The sequence below is a fragment of the Ustilaginoidea virens genome, chromosome 3 (assembly GCF_000687475.1).
Source record: "Ustilaginoidea virens chromosome 3, complete sequence".
In the NCBI taxonomy this organism is placed as follows: domain Eukaryota; kingdom Fungi; phylum Ascomycota; class Sordariomycetes; order Hypocreales; family Clavicipitaceae; genus Ustilaginoidea; species Ustilaginoidea virens.
In genome coordinates, this window is record NC_057318.1 from 755,679 (window position 1) to 770,958 (window position 15,280).

Genomic DNA, 15,280 nt, shown 5'->3' on the forward strand with positions numbered 1-15,280 from the left:
AAAACAAGAGACCATGTCGGACGGCGCCGCCGCAGATGCGACCACGACGACCTTGGACTCGTCCAAGGCCGGCTTCCCTCCCGGTCACGACGACGAGAAAAAGTACCGCAACTCCGACGCAGCACCCGAAAACATCCAATCCCCAACGTCTCCAAGGCTGCAGGCCTCGCCGTTTGCTTTCCAGCGGCGAACATCGCTCGACATTGACGACTATTTCACCGGCCCGCGAGACATCACAAAGCATTCAAAATGGCCCATCTTCTTGCGAATGCACGGCAGCATAGTGCCCAAAATGATCTTGCCGCTGACTTTTGTCGCCGCGTGGGCTACCGCGATTACCGTCATCAGCAACAAGGTCCACCCTCTGGGCGTCCAGTCGGTCCTTTTGACCATCCTGGGTTTTGTGGTCGGTTTGGGCCTTTCTTTCAGAAACTCGACAGCCTATGAACGGTATGCCGAGGGCCGCAAGTACTGGGCCATGCTGGTGCTGGCATCACAGGTCCTCGGCCGGGTATTTTGGATCCACTCATTGGACAAGCCGGGCGCGGATGCCCGAGAGTCCCTCCTGCAGAAGCTCAGCTCCATGAACTTGCTGGTCGCTTTTGCTGTCGCCCTGAAACACTCGCTCCGCTTCGAGCCATACACGGCTTACCCCGACCTGCAAAACCTCGTCGGTCACTTGAACACCTTTGCCAAGGCCGCCACGGACGAGGACGCATCATCGTTGAACGCGTCCAAGAAGAACTTCTTCAAGGAGGTTGGAGAGTATCTAGGCGTGTCGTTTGCTGCCAGCAATCCTCGAAAGACGTTGAAGCGAGCAAGCCGGCCTCTTGGTAACCTGCCGCTGGAGATCCTGAATCACATTGCAGTCACCATTGACTGCGTGGTGAGGAGTGAGCAGCTCAAGGTTCCGATGCAGCAGACCTTGGCCTACAACAACCTGAGCGTCCTCAACGACGTCATGACGGGCTGCGAGCGAGTGCTCAATACTCCGTTGCCCATCGCGTACACCATCGCCATCAGCCAAATCACCTGGGTGTACGTGATGCTGCTTCCGTTTCAGCTGGTCAGCCTGCTCAACTGGATCACAATTCCCGCCACGGTGGCAGCGTCTTACATTATCTTGGGGCTGCTGTTTATTGGCCGCGAGATTGAGGATCCCTTTGGACAAGACGTCAACGACTTGCCGCTGGACGGTTACTGCGAACAGATTGCCTCGGAGTTGGATATCATCGCCTCGTACGACATGCAGAACCCGGACGGCTTCCTCTTCAGCCACCGGAACATGCCTCTCTACCCAGTTAGTACAGCATCAGCAGCATCTTGGATGCAGCGAAGCGAGGACAAGCTTAGGCAAACCATCAAGGCCAAACCGGCTACCACGTTTGAATGGCGCAAGCAGCGACTCCATCAAACGAAGAACCCGGGGGGCAGGCCCAGCGATGACAATGTTTGAGACAAGGTTGGCACTACATGAAGCAGGAGACTTTGCAGACGACAGAAACGCCCCCGCTGTTGTTTCCTTGATACAAGGCGCAAAAAAGTCGTCATTCTGGGCGATTTTCTATAGTGAGATTGATCAAGCGGAATTCGATATTACGTGGACCGATGCAGGAGTCATGTCAGGTAGACCAAGTTTTATACACAGGTTTGGAAATAAGAAGCGCGTATTTTTGACGCCAGAGTATGTATGCTGATGCCACAAGACAGAACCACATGTCTTCTTGTAGACTTTGGGAGGGAAATAAAAAATACGAAAGTTTTTCCTCACCTCCCCCCCCACCCTCCACTCATGTGAGCTTGGTCACTTCAGTTTCGCAGCCACTTCAAGCAGCGTGGGAGGGTCATGGATATAAATATGAGGATGATCCAGGCCAGGTGGCCCCACAGGATCTGGCGACGTACTCCGACGGCATAGACGGCGGTGGCCACAGCTGGAACAATGGAGCGAATGACGCTGGAATAGGTCAAAGCGACGGCGTTTAAAGTGCCCAGCAAGTGCGGTGTTGGTGAAGCGCTGTTCAAGGCTAGCTGGACACCGGTGAATACCATGGAAACACCAGGACCGATGAAGACCACGACGCAGCCGACTACCCAAAACCAGGCCGTGGCGGCTTCGGAGCCATGGCGAAGCAGCGCGTTCATGACAACGTAGCCTGCGAAGAAGAACGGGTACGCGATTGCACACAGGCGTAGCACGCCGTTGGTACCCAACCGACGGTGCAGATACGGGAAGGCAAGCAGCAACCACATGGCTTGGCTGGCACCCTGGGTCGCCATGTAGACGGATATCTCGGCTGCCGAGCAACCAAGACCCCCGATATCAGCCGGGGTGAAGAGGGCTACTGGTATTATGGCCGTGAAGGCGAAGGCGAGAACCATGACGTGGCCGTAGACCCACAGCACGGCCGCGACGCCGGGTGCTTTGACAAGCTGCCACAGGGTCATGCTGTTGTTGGGAGGAGCCTCAAGCGGGCCCCTCTCGGGCGAAGCGCCATTGTCCGTGCCCGGCGGATGAGCCGCGCCAGCTCTGTCGAGGGTTTCTTCCAGGAAGAGCATCGAGGTCGACGCGGCAGTGGCGCAGACGAAACCCACAACCAGGCCCGGCAACGCGTACGGGTAGGTTTGGAAGAAGCGGTTGCCAGCAAACAGCCCGGGATACTGCTCCACCGGATTGGCCAGGGCTCCCCCAATGAGCGGGCCAAGAAAGATGCCCACGTTGCCCGCAAAGGCGAACCAGGTGAAGGCGAGGGCCTGGCTGTCCTCGGTGCAGAGGTCTCCGATCATGGTGCGAATGATGAGGCCGCAGCCGGAGAAGGCGCCGGCCAAGCACCTAAAGACGACCATTTGCCCGATGCTGGTGGCCACACCAAACAAAGCCGGGCCGACGGCCATGCCGCACAGGCTGCAGATGAGGACCGGCTTGCGGCCCAGCCTGTCGGCAAGGCGGCCCCAGAAGATGAAGACGACTGCCTGCGCCGCGGAAAAGAGGGACTCGATGAGGCCGCTGTAGAAGCCCACGTCCGAGTCGGCCAGGTTTCCGTTGCGCTGCACCATTTGCGCGATGAAGGGGAACACGGAGAAGAAGGCGATCGGCTCCACCATGCGTGCGTAGCACAAGAGGGCGATTTGCCCCTTTGGCAGGGGCTTCTTGTTCTTGTTCTCCTTCTTCTTCCCAGAGGAGGAGGAGGGGGGGGGGCCGTCTCCGTACGGGGAGGTTTGCGGATTCCGTCTTCCAACCCATCATCGGACATGTCCGCGGCCGGGCTGGGAAGGGAGCATCGGCCACGGTCATGCCGCAGAAGCGGCGATTGCTCAGAGGCACATCCTCGCCGACTTGAAGGTGGTGTCAGAGGCATGGTGGTGTGTAGTCTGCCCCGAGCCGGGGGGGGGGGGGGGGGGGGGGGGGGGGTGAGAAACGGGAAGAAACGAGGGCGCGGGAAAGCACGGCCGGGGGAGAGGCGAGCAACTGCTGTGCCGCAATTCAGAGCACGCCTCTTGTTTGACTATCCTATCTGTTCTTGGCGGATGCCATGGGGGGAAGACTGCGTTGCGTGCGGTGGGTTGCAATTCCGACCAAACTCCTGTGCCGACGCTGCACTGGTAGTGTATAAAAAGGTCAACAAGTGGGTAGGAAAAGCCAGGCAAGGTCGGACGGGTGGCCAATGAGCTGGGTGGGGGGGGGGCCCGCTATCGGTCGGCTCGTGTACCCAGGAGGGGGCGCGATGCAGAGCCAGAGCCGACAGGACAAGGACAGAGGACAGACGTGACAGGACAAGAATAGAGCCGAGGGACAGAGCCTAACTGCGGACACGTCTTGGCTGCAGCGAACTCGACGGCTCGACGACTCGAGATTCGACGTTTGACGGTTCGACGTTCGACGGTTCGACGGCTCGACGGTTCGACGGTTCGGGCGGGATGGCATCGGCAATCCGGCTTGGCTGGCTACCTGGCGGCTGCGAGGCAGCTGGGGCAGCTGACCAGATAGGCAGCAGCCCAGCCTAGCCTGCCTTTGGAGACTACGGAAGCAGTTAGGCCGTCAGTTTCCGCCCCCAAATGGCGCCCCTCCCACCAGGAATTGGCTGCTTGGTGTCAACTGGCTGGGTCGAATCTGACGACTCCAACGACGACGACGCCGCCAAGAGCCTGGTACGTGCAGGCGAAACTCCGACCATGGCTCGGCAAACAGACACAGCGGCGGTGGGGAGGCCTTGCCAGATCGAATGCCGGCAGCAAGTGCCGCCGTGCCCGATATGCCGCCATGCCGCAGGGTTGCCGCCCACCAGACCGCATACCGCATGGGCGGCCCGCTGCACGCTGCTCGCTGCACGCTGCTCGCTGCACGCTGCGGGCTGCGGGATCCTGCGATGCAAGGCGTCAGCACTTTGCAGCCGCGCGGGACGAGGCCGCATTTCGTGACTTGGCAAGTCGTCGGCCCGGTGGGCTCAGCAGCACTGCGCAGCGGGCAGCGGGCAGCGGGCAGCGGCCTTTCCGCTTACCGTTTTGGATCCTTGATAGTCAAGAGTATCGAGGCGGATCAGCGCCGACACAGTCGACAACCCCAGCTCTCATGGCTGTGGGAAGCTTGCGTCAATGCCGCGCGGTATGAAGACAAGGACGGCGAGATTTCGTGGCCGTCATGGGCGGCAACCGCTCGCTCCTCTTTCGGCCCCGTGACAGGTTTTCAGTCGCTCGCCACCTTATCGCCCGCCGCTGATTCCCCTTTTACTAGATGGACCAGTCGTTCGTCAGGACTCAGCACTATTGACGTTGCGAGGCACGGTGCCAAAGGGCGGGGAACCGAAAGGTACTCGACCAAGGCGGCGGGAGGGGGGGGGGTGATGAGCTGGAGTTCTCTCTCTTTGCAGCGAAAGGCGCAAGTCGCGCGAATATCCCCGTGGCACCCAGAGTGTCCTAGGACCGCCCCCCTTTTCTTCCATCCCTTCTTCGCCAACTTGTTCCTCTGCAGACTCTCGACGTCTTCACCACCCCCACGAGCTCGCGCACTTGGGGGGGGGGGAGTCTGCAACGTGATGGCAAACTGACACACACACACACACACACACCCATCCTGCCCTTTCGGTTTCCTTTCACCAAGGCCCGGCAGACGGTTGTACTGATTCCTGAACCCCTCGATGGGCCCGGCTCAACTCTTGAACGAGCTTGGGTGACATTGCGTCCCGTCATCTCCACCGGCTCCGCCGTCTCCTCCGCAACGCTGCAGGCATACTTCGGTTGGGGTGTGGCAAAGAAGCCTGTTCCCAACCTTCCGGACTGTCCAGCTCAGCTTTTTGCAAGACTCGACGATTGTTTGAATCTCCGGCTGCTGAGAGGGTGGGAGTTGCCCTTGCCATCGACCAGGAGACGGGCAGTCAGCCAGCACCCGCAACAACACCCATCGAAGGCGTGGACGCGTTCTACCCATGACCAAGTCGTCAAGCAACAGGAGGTTGCATTGCCTGTGGATATCGGCCTGGCAGGTAGCATCCTAGCCTGAAACAATAAATAAACCTTCCCCGCCTAGACCAGACTCGGAGATGCTCCATTGCGATGCCGGGAGAGCCTCTGCGTCATTCGGAATTACTGCCGCCGGCAGAGTCGAAGCAACAAGGCACGCTGCGGCACATTGCCGTCGGCCAACCTGCTGCGCTGCGCGCGCTGGGTGTGTAGAATGTTGATGCTGCCGTGCTGTACGCCGTCATGCACTGAACCCGCAAGCGCGCCGGCTTGCGCAACAGGCAATGCCACAAAGTCTCGATGCTTCCCCGCACGTTTTCAGCCCTGGGATGACTGCTCTGGTCTTCTGCTTCATCTCTTGACCGTCGCCCATCGAAGCTTTTATCCCATCTTCGTCTGCTGCAGGGGTTCATCATCACCTCCAAACCCCCGAGGGGTCTTGAAAGACGCCATCGAGAACGCGTTTACTTGAGCATCCACCAACAACGAACTTTCGGCGACGGCCAGACTCGAGACGTTCCGCGCGGCCATATATCCCGGTCGGTGTCTGGTGACTCTGGTCCTGACCTGATAACTGTGCTCTGGTCTCGACTTTGGATGTGATGTCATAATATGCCACACGATGGCTCCAAATCTGGCTGACAAGGACGTTGGAGACGCAGAAATCGGTACGGACAGCCACTCTGCCAACGCTTGACTTTTGTCGTCTACCTTTTCAATTTTTTTTTGAAGAAGAAGAAAAAGAAGAAGAAGAAGAAGAAGAAGAAGAAAAAGAAAAAGCAAAAGCAAAAGCAAAAAGCAAAACACCAACAACATTTGACTTGCTGATATTGCCCGGCTTGTAGCCTGCCTGATTTGTCGGTCTCGAAAAGTACGTCCGTCACCTTGCAAACCTTCCATGGACGTAGGCTTCGACATTGGACTTGGGGCTTACGAATGGTTTACCAGGTCCGCTGCGACAAGGCCCTGCCCAGCTGTCGGAATTGCGCACGCCTCGGCGTGACTTGCCCCGGATACGACTCGGCCAGCAAGTACATGTCGCAAAAGGACATCACCACGTCCCTGGAGAAGATATTCAGAGAAGCCGGCGTGGAGAAGCGCCGGATAGGATCATGCCGCGCGTGTCGCGGCTCCAAGCACCGGTGCTCGAGAGACCAGCCCCGGTGCGAGCGATGCGTCTCCCGAAACATCAAGTGCGTCTACCCGTCCAAGAGGAGCTCGAGAGAGCGCTCTTGGGGCTCGAAAGAGGCGCCCCGCAGACTGGGCTCTTGCCCGTCCCCGGTGCCCAGCCCCGGGCCCGCCATCGACAGGTACGTGCATGCTGCCGCTGCCGGTGGTGGCTCGACACCATGCAGCCGACTCACAATCCGATTCCTACAGCTGCGCGGGGGACGACGCGCCCTACACGCATGTCGCCGTCGACAGCCACCCGACGTCGCCGTTCGCAGCCCTCGCCGGCCACGCTGCGTTCCCGGCGGCTTCCGCGCCCTCGGGCAGCTTGTCCCCCGGCCCGAGAGCCCAGCTGGCCTGGTTCGCGCCCGCCTACGCCATCGGCATCCCCATCGGCGTCCCCGTCGCTGGCGCTCCCGCAGGCGGCGTCTTTGACGAGCCACCCCCGGTGTTTGCGTCGGAAATGGCGGGTTTGCACGCGCGCGCTGGGCCCTTGGCGCCGGCGCCGGCGGAGATTTTCGGGGCGGCGGGCTATGCCGGGTTGATGAAGGACTTGGGCTGCGTGGGCGCGAGCGGTGCGCATGCGCCATGCTGGGCGCGCAACTAGGGGGCGGTGGGGATGGCGGCGGCGACGCGTCCGTAGCGGACGGATGTAGTCATAACTTCGAGCGGCCTCGGTTCCCGGGCAGTAGTCAGTCTGGTCGTTTGCACCGCGGCGACGTCCGCGGCGCATCAAGAACCCGCTTACCCTACTGGCCCGTGGAATATGACGTCCAGGTTAACAACCTCCACTGATGAAGCTAAATGCAAATTTCACCACTACGGGATTTCACTCATGATTTGAATTCGAATATCTATGGAGAAGCATCAGGCCCTATCGCCTGGAGCGATAAAGGATGAGATAAACAAGACTCACCTTTGCTCCTTTGGCAGTAGCTAACAAGCACTACTGCTCATTATTAATATCATTGTAGTGCTCTAGCTAGTCTACCTTGGGTGACCCTAGCAGCAGCCGCGAACTCGGCCCGTCACGCGGGTCGTCATCCGGGACGGGCTGCTTGCGGGTGGATGGTGGCGGGGTGGGGCGGGGGGCGATGGGGGTGAATGCGGCTGGGTCGGGGTGAAGGCAAGGCGCGCTGGGACGAATGCTACGGCGGTGCTTTGTGACGCAGGCGCGGGCTGCAGGCGAGGGGGAGCTACGATGGCTGGGAGTGCCGGGTTGGGAGTGCCGGGCTGGGCTTTGGACGGGACGAACTCCGTGTTGGTGTTCGGGGCGGGCTCATGGACTGGGATTCACGCGCGCTGGAATTCATCATGCTCGTAGTCACTGGTCCCTTTGCCACGGCGGGCTGTGCGGATGGCACCCCGGTGCATTTTTCGTCAGACCATGCAAACTAAGGTGCTGGGAGTTGGTTGTCGTCGATGCGTCCCCCTTTCCGTCTGTACGGTAAGATACATGACTCTGCTGTGCGGCACGGGGCACCGTACCCCTGCCGGCGACATCCACGACAACCACGGCAAACACCGGCCCTGCCGTTTACTCCTCACAGGGCAACGGCAGCCGCCCAGAAAAGACAGACGAGGCCAGCGACGAGCGGAACGTCGTGGACGGCGGCGCCGCCGAGAACGGGGCCAGCGCTCGAGGTCGGCTGCGGCTGGCCCGCGGCGGTCGACGACCCGCCTCCGGGGGTGGCCGCCGCGGTCTGCGTTCCTCCTGCGGTCTGGGCGCCCGACGACGGCTGGCTGCACCCGCCGCCGTCGCAGGTCGGGGCCGCAGTCTCGGATCCCGAGGCGGTGCTTCCGGCGCCGGACCGCGACTCCGCTCCGGTCGGGCCGGCCGCGCAGCCGCCCGAGGCCGCGGCGCGTGGTGGCGCCGCCGTCGCGCACGCGCACACGGAGCTGGCGCCGCCGACAACGGCCGCGAGAGACGACGCCGGGCAGTGCTTCTGCACGCAGGGGAGAAGGGCGGCCGACAGGCTCTGCTGCGCCTGCGGCTGGCACTGGCACCGGTAGTCGGCGACCTTGCAGCCGACGCCGGGCGCCGCCGAGGCGAAGCACTGCCGCGCGCAGGACGGGATGGCCGAGGAGGCGACGGCGCCGCAGTCGGCTTGGGCGGGGGCGGCGTACGCGCAGGGCGGCGAGGGCGACGGGGCGGCGGGGCCGGAGACGGAGCCGGGACGCGAGGAGCCCTGGCTGGGGGGGCTCTGCGCGGCGGAAGAGGGTGACGGCGTCGCTGCCGCGCTCCCGCCCGAGCAGGGCCGCGGGGGGTTCGCCGCGACGCAGCTGCAGACCGCGGACACGGATTGCAGCACCTGGGCGCCGGTCTGCAAGCCGCACGCAGACGACACGCAGCCAAACGCGGATTGCTGGATAGCCGCAGAAGAAGCGCACTAGACGGTCGCCCCAGCGTTTCAGTCACGTCCATGCTTGTCTGTGTCATGATTTGGAGGGGAAAAAAAATAAAAATAAAAAAGTCCAGAGCTTTTCGGGGCAACTGACCTGGCAGGACAAGTTCTCCGCGCCGCAACCCACAGCCTCTGCTGCAGACCCGATGCAAGAGCTGGCGCAGGCAGGCACCTTGCTCTTGACAGCGTCGCACGGGGACGAGGGAGCACACGGCGGAGCAGACGTAGCCGTGGCCTGAGCGGTTGTCTCGGTTGCGGCTGCGGTGGCGGTTGCGGTGGCGGTTGCGGTTCCGGCTGTCGTCCCTGGAGCCGGGGCTGTGGAGGTGGTCGATCCGGGCTTTGGCTTTTCGGAAGCAGCACTGGCCGTGGGAGAGGCTGTGGCAGCAGTGGTGGGTTCCCTGGTCCGAGTTGCTTCACAAGCACACAGGGCCGATCCAGCAGAGAGGGCTGGACCAATGTCGCCAGCTGGACACTTGACGGCGCATCCGATGGCAAGGTTCATGATGGAGGAGGAGCTCGCCGGAATACAATTGCCTGGGCAGCGCGGACGGTCAGTTTTCCTTGTGATTCTTTCCAGGGCAAAGCCCGACGGTTGATGTACTATAGCGAGGAAACTGTTGGATGCTGGTGAGACGGGGGATTGTAAACGCACAGCCAAGGTCTGCTGTATTGGTACATCCTACTGCACTGGCGGCAGAAGATATACACGCAAACTACGAGCGAAGCGGTCGCCATGATCAGCTGCTCCCATCGCAAAAAAAGAAACCCCAAAAAACCAGATGCGGACAAAGGCCATCCTCCGGGCCTACATACCGGGCAGGCCGGGAAAGCAGAGGTGAGGCCGACGCAAGGATCGTCAGCAGCCGCGAGGGCGAGAGCCGCAAGGCTCAGGATGGCAGAGTTCTTCTTCATGTTGCTGGAATCGAACGGACGCAGGCGAGAGCAGGGACGGAAAGCGAGTCATCGTTCCGCCGTCTAGGCCCGGACCCTCGGGCAGGCCTGGTCGACGGGCAGGCGGGCTATATACATGCTTGCCTGGGTACTTGGGGCAGGCGGACCCCGACCCCGGGGGGCATGCCAGCTCAGGGCGCGATTCTTGCTGCCCTCAAATGACAGCTCAGCCCACACCATGTGAAGGAAGAGGAGGGTGCGGCGCACGGCGCACGATGCACGATGCACGATGCACGACGCAGCCGTTTATGGTGATGCCGCGAGGAGGATGAGGAGGGTCGGGCTGGAAGGACCGACGTTGGCTTTGCATCAGGTTTGTGAACCGGGGGCGCTCGGGCGTGCTGGCCTGAAGGGGAGTAGCGCCGAGTGCTGAGCAGCTGGTGCCTTTTTTCGAATGCGGGGGTGGACACCTGCCAAGAAATCGAGGGCCGCAGGGCCAGCGGGGCAGCTGGCGCGGGGCGACCTCCTGCTGGCTCGTCTGTGTCCGACCGGCCGACCGTCCGTCCGACGCAGCTGCGTGCGTGCATGTGGGCAAGTCGTCCCGGGCGCTCCTGCCTCCCGAGCTTCGCACCAAGCAGCTCAGCTCAGCCCGCAGCTCAAGATGCCCTCTGCCTCATCGCTTCATCGACTTGCCACTCCAGCTTCGGCAAACCTGCCTCTCCTATCAACTGAAGAACCGACGATGCGGGGGGGGAAAAGAAAGAAGAAAGAAAAGAAGGTCGGCGGACGGGTTTGGCGCCGTTCTTGACGCGTTCAGACCTCGTACCTCTCGTCCTCCCCCCTCGTGATGCGTCATTGTGCCACCCAAGCTCCTCAAGCCACATGTCGACTTCCAATCCCATCAAGGCGCGCTACACACCCTCAGGATTGCTCTCGTATGTGTGCCAAGTTTCCTGCGCGCGGATCCGTGGGCCGGCTTATCCCCGTGGTCGTTGACGGCGAGGCAGAGGGAGAGCACACGAGACAACGGCCATTTCCTCGGTGCAACGCTGTCGTCGAGCTTTCCGCGACATCCCACGATCGGCGCACGCAGTCCACTGAGGGCACCGCGTTTCGAGCTCCCTTGGCCGATTGGTTCGCCCGCCGCTCCTCGTGTTTGCCAATGACTTGACTAACGGGGTAGCATCGAGGCGACCGTGGCCAGCTCAGCTGGTGGACAAACTCCCCCGGAGAGCTTGGCCTCTGCCAAAAGCCCCTGGTTCTCACTTGCCCGCCGTTCTTGGCGCGCCCTCCCAAGATTTTTTTTTTTTTCGCCCTGGAGGCAGTCGAGGACGTCCGACGGTCCAACATGGCCCCGTCGTCAGGTTGAAGCCCAGCGCCACCGTTTCCGGCCGGACGAGCAGAGCTTGGCGTCCGTGGACCATCGTCGCCCAGGGTGCACTTTTCATCCTCGTTTGCGTCGACGCGGCAGGCAAGACAAGGGAACGGCGCTGCGTTGCGCAAGCACTCTCGAGTCAAAGTGGCAGCCTGCGGAGGGAGCGTGGGTCAAAACCAGCCGGACCAAAGCGGACCAAAGCAAGACGTGTTTACTCAACCACGCCCAACATATTGCAGACAGCCTCGTGCCATTGAGAGATTCGGATTCGGGATACGCCAGTTGCTGCCGCTGGATCGCCGCGCCTTTTGCATCAAGCGGCGTCGGGACCCCTCCCCGCAATGGCCCATGTTTTCTGCCTGAAAGGGCCTGTTCTGCTGGCATGGCGGCATCTGCTTCACCTTGAGGTGGTGGAAGGCAGTGCCGGTCGAGCGAGGCCACCCAGGCGTCCCGTCACCTCTGAGATTGCGAGGGGGCAGAATCCCCAACGGATGAGATGGGCGTTGGGGCCGCTGGTGATGGGCGAGCTGAGGAATTAAGACGCCAAGGTCATGCATCGTGAAACGCGGCGCCGCACGACTTTGGAGGGAAGCGCTGTCTACAGATACTTTGCGGATACTAGAATACATCTTTAAGTATTGAAACAATCCTTGTTCAATCATTGAAACAGGCTTGCACATTGCCGCAGAGTAGAGCATCCATCAAAACGAGCAGCTCCGACAAACAGCCAAGCCAGCTGCAAGCTCGTCTCGCCATAACCCCCCGAAGTCTCCGGCGCGCATCACGTGACCCGTCATCACCAGTCCAACCAGCCAACAAACAAGCAAAGTTGTAAACAAAAAAGAACGCTCCGCCCTAGAATCGCAAGCTTCACAACACCTCGCCTCCACCTCACCTCACCTCACCACCACCGCGACCGTCGCAAAGGGGAAAGAGGGAAAAAAAAAAGTAAACCAAAAAAAAAATTAAAATTAAAATTAAAAACACAACCCCCGAAATCCAACCCCGATCCGTCCCGCGCCCGCGCCCGCGCCCGCGCCCTTGTCCGCCGCCGCCCCCCCGCTTCGTTTCGAGACCCAGCCGCTCTCCCGTCTTGTCCGCCGCAGACATATCCCTTTCCCGCAATGTCGCCTAACCTGGGCCACGACGACGCGCAGCACGCTCCCGAGGAGCTGTCCTCCCAGCCGCCCGCCGCCGCCGCCGCCGACGTCGAAATGGCCGAGGAAGCCGACGTGACGCGCGCGCCGCAGCACGACGAGGCGGCGCAGGACGGCGGCGCGGCGGAGCCCCCGCGCATGAGCTTCATGGCCTACCTGGCGTCGCCGATTGTCACCCTCGTCGTGGGCGAGGACGAGGCGCAGACGCTGCTGAGCGCGCACCAGAGCCTGCTGAGCAAGAGCCCCTACTTTGCCGACATTTGCCGCCAGTTTGTCGACGACGGCAGCGTAAGTCTCCCCCGTTGGCGCCCGCAACGGCCCAACTGCTTTTTTTTCCCGCTGCCACTCCCCGCTCCCACTCCCCCCCGGGGGGAGCCATGCATCGGACGGGTTGGGGGGGGCTGCCGCCGCCCGCCGCCGCCGCCGCCGCCGGTCGTCGTCTCACGCTCGCTAACGGAGGGGGGGGAGGGAAAAACAAAAAAAAAACAAAAAAAAAAAGCCCCGGCAGATTGAGCTTCTGCAGGAGGACGCCCCCGCGGTGGGCTCGTTCCTCGAGTTTCTCTACACGGGCGAATACTTTCCGCGCAAAATCCCGGGCCAGCGAGTCCTCGAGCAGGACCCCGAGATGCCGCTCGTGGACGACTCGGGCGTGCACCTGCTCAAGCATGCGCGGGTGTATACGCTTGCCGAGAGGTTCGGCGTCCCGGAGCTCAAGAAGCTGTCGTCGTCCAAGATTCACTGCATAGACTCGACGGCCAAGGGCGAGATTGCCTACGCCCGATACGTGTACGCCAACACCACCAACGACGATGTCAAGGTGCGGGCGCCGATTGCGAGCTTCTGGGCCATGAGGTCGCACACCCTGCGGGCAGAGGCGGAGGAGGAGTTTAAGAGCCTGTGCTTGGAATTCCCCCAGTTTGGCTACGACGTGTTGAGTAGGCGCCCCCCCCTTTTTTCCCCCTTTTCCCTTTGTTTTGCTTTCCTTTGTTCTTGCCTCGGCCGTTTTGCTAACGCCTTTGCAGCACGGGTGTTGGATGACAAGCTCAAGCGCGAGAGAACCGAGAAGATGCACCCTTCTACGGCTAGTGGCCGAAAGAGAGCGCGGCAGTCGAGCAGCGCAGCTGGGTCCATGGCGGCCGGCGCCATCGCTTAAATGAAGTACGCATTCTTGTCTCGTCCGAGTCGAAGCTTGTTCTTGTCTTGTTCTTGTCTTGATCTTGATCTTGTTCTTGCGGATCCAAAAATAAAATAAGAGGGGCCTGCAGGCGAGGCTGGGGATTGGGGCAGAAATGTACTTTGGGACGGGGAAATGCCGGGTTGGTATGCAAGACAAAACATTGGGAATGGAGCATCGTCCCTCGGCTGGACGGCGTTGGTCGCCTTGCTGCCTCTCTTGCTTTTGTCGAGATGCAATCTGGATGTGTACATGGTTGGCGCCAGCATGTATGGGAAGTTTGGCATGGTCGGGCAGGACGGGTTGGATGCATGCACTCTCTAATGGAACGCTTTAGTCGGTGGGCTTGAAAACTTGACGGGACGGGGAAAAGCACCCATGTTCATTCCTGTGTGTGTCTTTTCTTTTCTTTTCTTGTTTTTTTGTTTTCCCGTTCCCGCGGGCTTGAAAACCGCTCAGAGGAGGTATCAGATGGGATGTCTGGCATTTCCTTGTTTTTCCTTCCTTTGGTTCAGCATGGGGGCAGAGGCAAGCTGCTGGCTGGCTGGCTGGCTGGCGCTCCTTTGCCCAACAGCGTTGCGTTGCATTCAATGTCCCAAGGCGGGAGGGAGCTTATGTGGCCAGAGCGCCCTAGGCCACCGGGCTGACACGGGCCCCCTGTGTCGCAGTCGCAGGTATGTGCTGATTTGCTCCAGGGATCCTCGGTGTTTGGTATTTGGTGTTTGGTGTTTGGTGTTTGACCAGAAAAAAAAGGGAGGAGATGGAGATGGCGCGGCCACATGGCGGGCTGGCGGGCCAGCAGCAGCAGTGCGACAGCAGTGCGACAGCAGTGCGACGAACAAGGAACAAGCAGGCAATAGGCAATAGGCAACGAGGTCGATGCCGCGCGGCCCGGGCACACGCACGAGTCGAGGAGGGGCGTGGTGTCCACTGTCCACATGCAGCCAGTAGGGGCCACAGGTGCGTCACTCCATATGCTGGCACAGACTGGTACTGGTATGTACTGACGTGCCTGTTGGTCGCTGGCTCACAGGTACACAGGTACATGTAGGCACATGTATGTATGAATGTACATGTAGCCCACTGAAACATTTTCACGGCAATGGTGGGCTGATTGGCGGAGCAGGCAGCGAGCGCCCACGACGACCCGCCCGCCGACTCGAGGGGGAGCACAGAGAGGACGGGCGGGCGGCTGCGTTTTTTCCCTTTCCCGACCGAGCCGACTGACTCGACAGCTCCCGGATCGCAGCAACACGATGCGTCGGATGCTCGTCGAGCCCTGCCTTGTTTTTCTTTTGTTTCCGTCCCTTGTGCAGCGTGCGAATCAGAAGAATCCGGGAGGCAGCCTGGTCGAAAACCCCCAGTTCATGTCAAGACGGCTTTTGATTCACGCCCCACCGGCCGGCGGGCTTCTTCCCCCCCCCCCCCCCACGAAGCAAACCATCGGGCTGGCTGCAAGATGGCCGGGGCAACCTCCAGGTCCTGCACGCCCCAGAAATTGATGGGATAGGATGGGATGGGATGGGATGGCCATGGGGCACGCGTCAACGTGCTGGCTGGCAACATACCAGGGCTTGCCGACGCTGGAACGCCACTCGGAAGGCGGCACAGGGCACAGGAGCAGCCATTCGCGTCAGCCAGCAGCAGCAGC

General features: G+C 61.1%; 7 protein-coding genes across 7 annotated transcripts; 4 read left to right on the forward strand and 3 right to left on the reverse strand.

The window, feature by feature from the left end:
* Nucleotides 1–13: 13 nt before the first annotated feature.
* Nucleotides 14–1,456, forward strand: UV8b_03473 (uncharacterized protein; the record flags this gene model as incomplete). The annotated part of the gene is made up of 1 exon (XM_043140971.1): nucleotides 14–1,456. One exon carries the CDS (start codon nucleotides 14–16, stop codon nucleotides 1,454–1,456), a length of 1,443 nt encoding a protein of 480 aa, XP_042996905.1.
* Nucleotides 1,457–1,809: 353 nt separating this feature from the next.
* UV8b_03474 (uncharacterized protein) lies at nucleotides 1,810–3,105 on the reverse strand (the record flags this gene model as incomplete). The annotated part of the gene is made up of 1 exon (XM_043140972.1): nucleotides 1,810–3,105. The coding sequence occupies one exon, from the start codon at nucleotides 3,103–3,105 to the stop codon at nucleotides 1,810–1,812; it is 1,296 nt and encodes a 431-aa protein (XP_042996906.1).
* Nucleotides 3,106–4,056: 951 nt separating this feature from the next.
* UV8b_03475 (uncharacterized protein) lies at nucleotides 4,057–4,768 on the forward strand (the record flags this gene model as incomplete). The annotated part of the gene is made up of 3 exons (XM_043140973.1): nucleotides 4,057–4,149; nucleotides 4,287–4,673; nucleotides 4,733–4,768. 3 exons carry the CDS (start codon nucleotides 4,057–4,059, stop codon nucleotides 4,766–4,768), a joined length of 516 nt encoding a protein of 171 aa, XP_042996907.1.
* A 378-nt stretch (nucleotides 4,769–5,146) lies between these two features.
* On the reverse strand, nucleotides 5,147–5,425 carry UV8b_03476 (uncharacterized protein; the record flags this gene model as incomplete). The annotated part of the gene is made up of 1 exon (XM_043140974.1): nucleotides 5,147–5,425. One exon carries the CDS (start codon nucleotides 5,423–5,425, stop codon nucleotides 5,147–5,149), a length of 279 nt encoding a protein of 92 aa, XP_042996908.1.
* Nucleotides 5,426–6,079: 654 nt separating this feature from the next.
* On the forward strand, nucleotides 6,080–7,234 carry UV8b_03477 (uncharacterized protein; the record flags this gene model as incomplete). Its single annotated transcript, XM_043140975.1, has 4 exons — nucleotides 6,080–6,125; nucleotides 6,303–6,328; nucleotides 6,406–6,767; nucleotides 6,838–7,234. 4 exons carry the CDS (start codon nucleotides 6,080–6,082, stop codon nucleotides 7,232–7,234), a joined length of 831 nt encoding a protein of 276 aa, XP_042996909.1.
* A 937-nt stretch (nucleotides 7,235–8,171) lies between these two features.
* UV8b_03478 (uncharacterized protein) lies at nucleotides 8,172–9,944 on the reverse strand (the record flags this gene model as incomplete). Its single annotated transcript, XM_043140976.1, has 4 exons — nucleotides 8,172–9,017; nucleotides 9,127–9,566; nucleotides 9,685–9,745; nucleotides 9,846–9,944. The coding sequence occupies 4 exons, from the start codon at nucleotides 9,942–9,944 to the stop codon at nucleotides 8,172–8,174; spliced, it is 1,446 nt and encodes a 481-aa protein (XP_042996910.1).
* A 2,478-nt stretch (nucleotides 9,945–12,422) lies between these two features.
* UV8b_03479 (uncharacterized protein) lies at nucleotides 12,423–13,608 on the forward strand (the record flags this gene model as incomplete). Its single annotated transcript, XM_043140977.1, has 3 exons — nucleotides 12,423–12,743; nucleotides 12,955–13,390; nucleotides 13,478–13,608. 3 exons carry the CDS (start codon nucleotides 12,423–12,425, stop codon nucleotides 13,606–13,608), a joined length of 888 nt encoding a protein of 295 aa, XP_042996911.1.
* Between the last annotated feature and the right edge of the window lie 1,672 nt (nucleotides 13,609–15,280).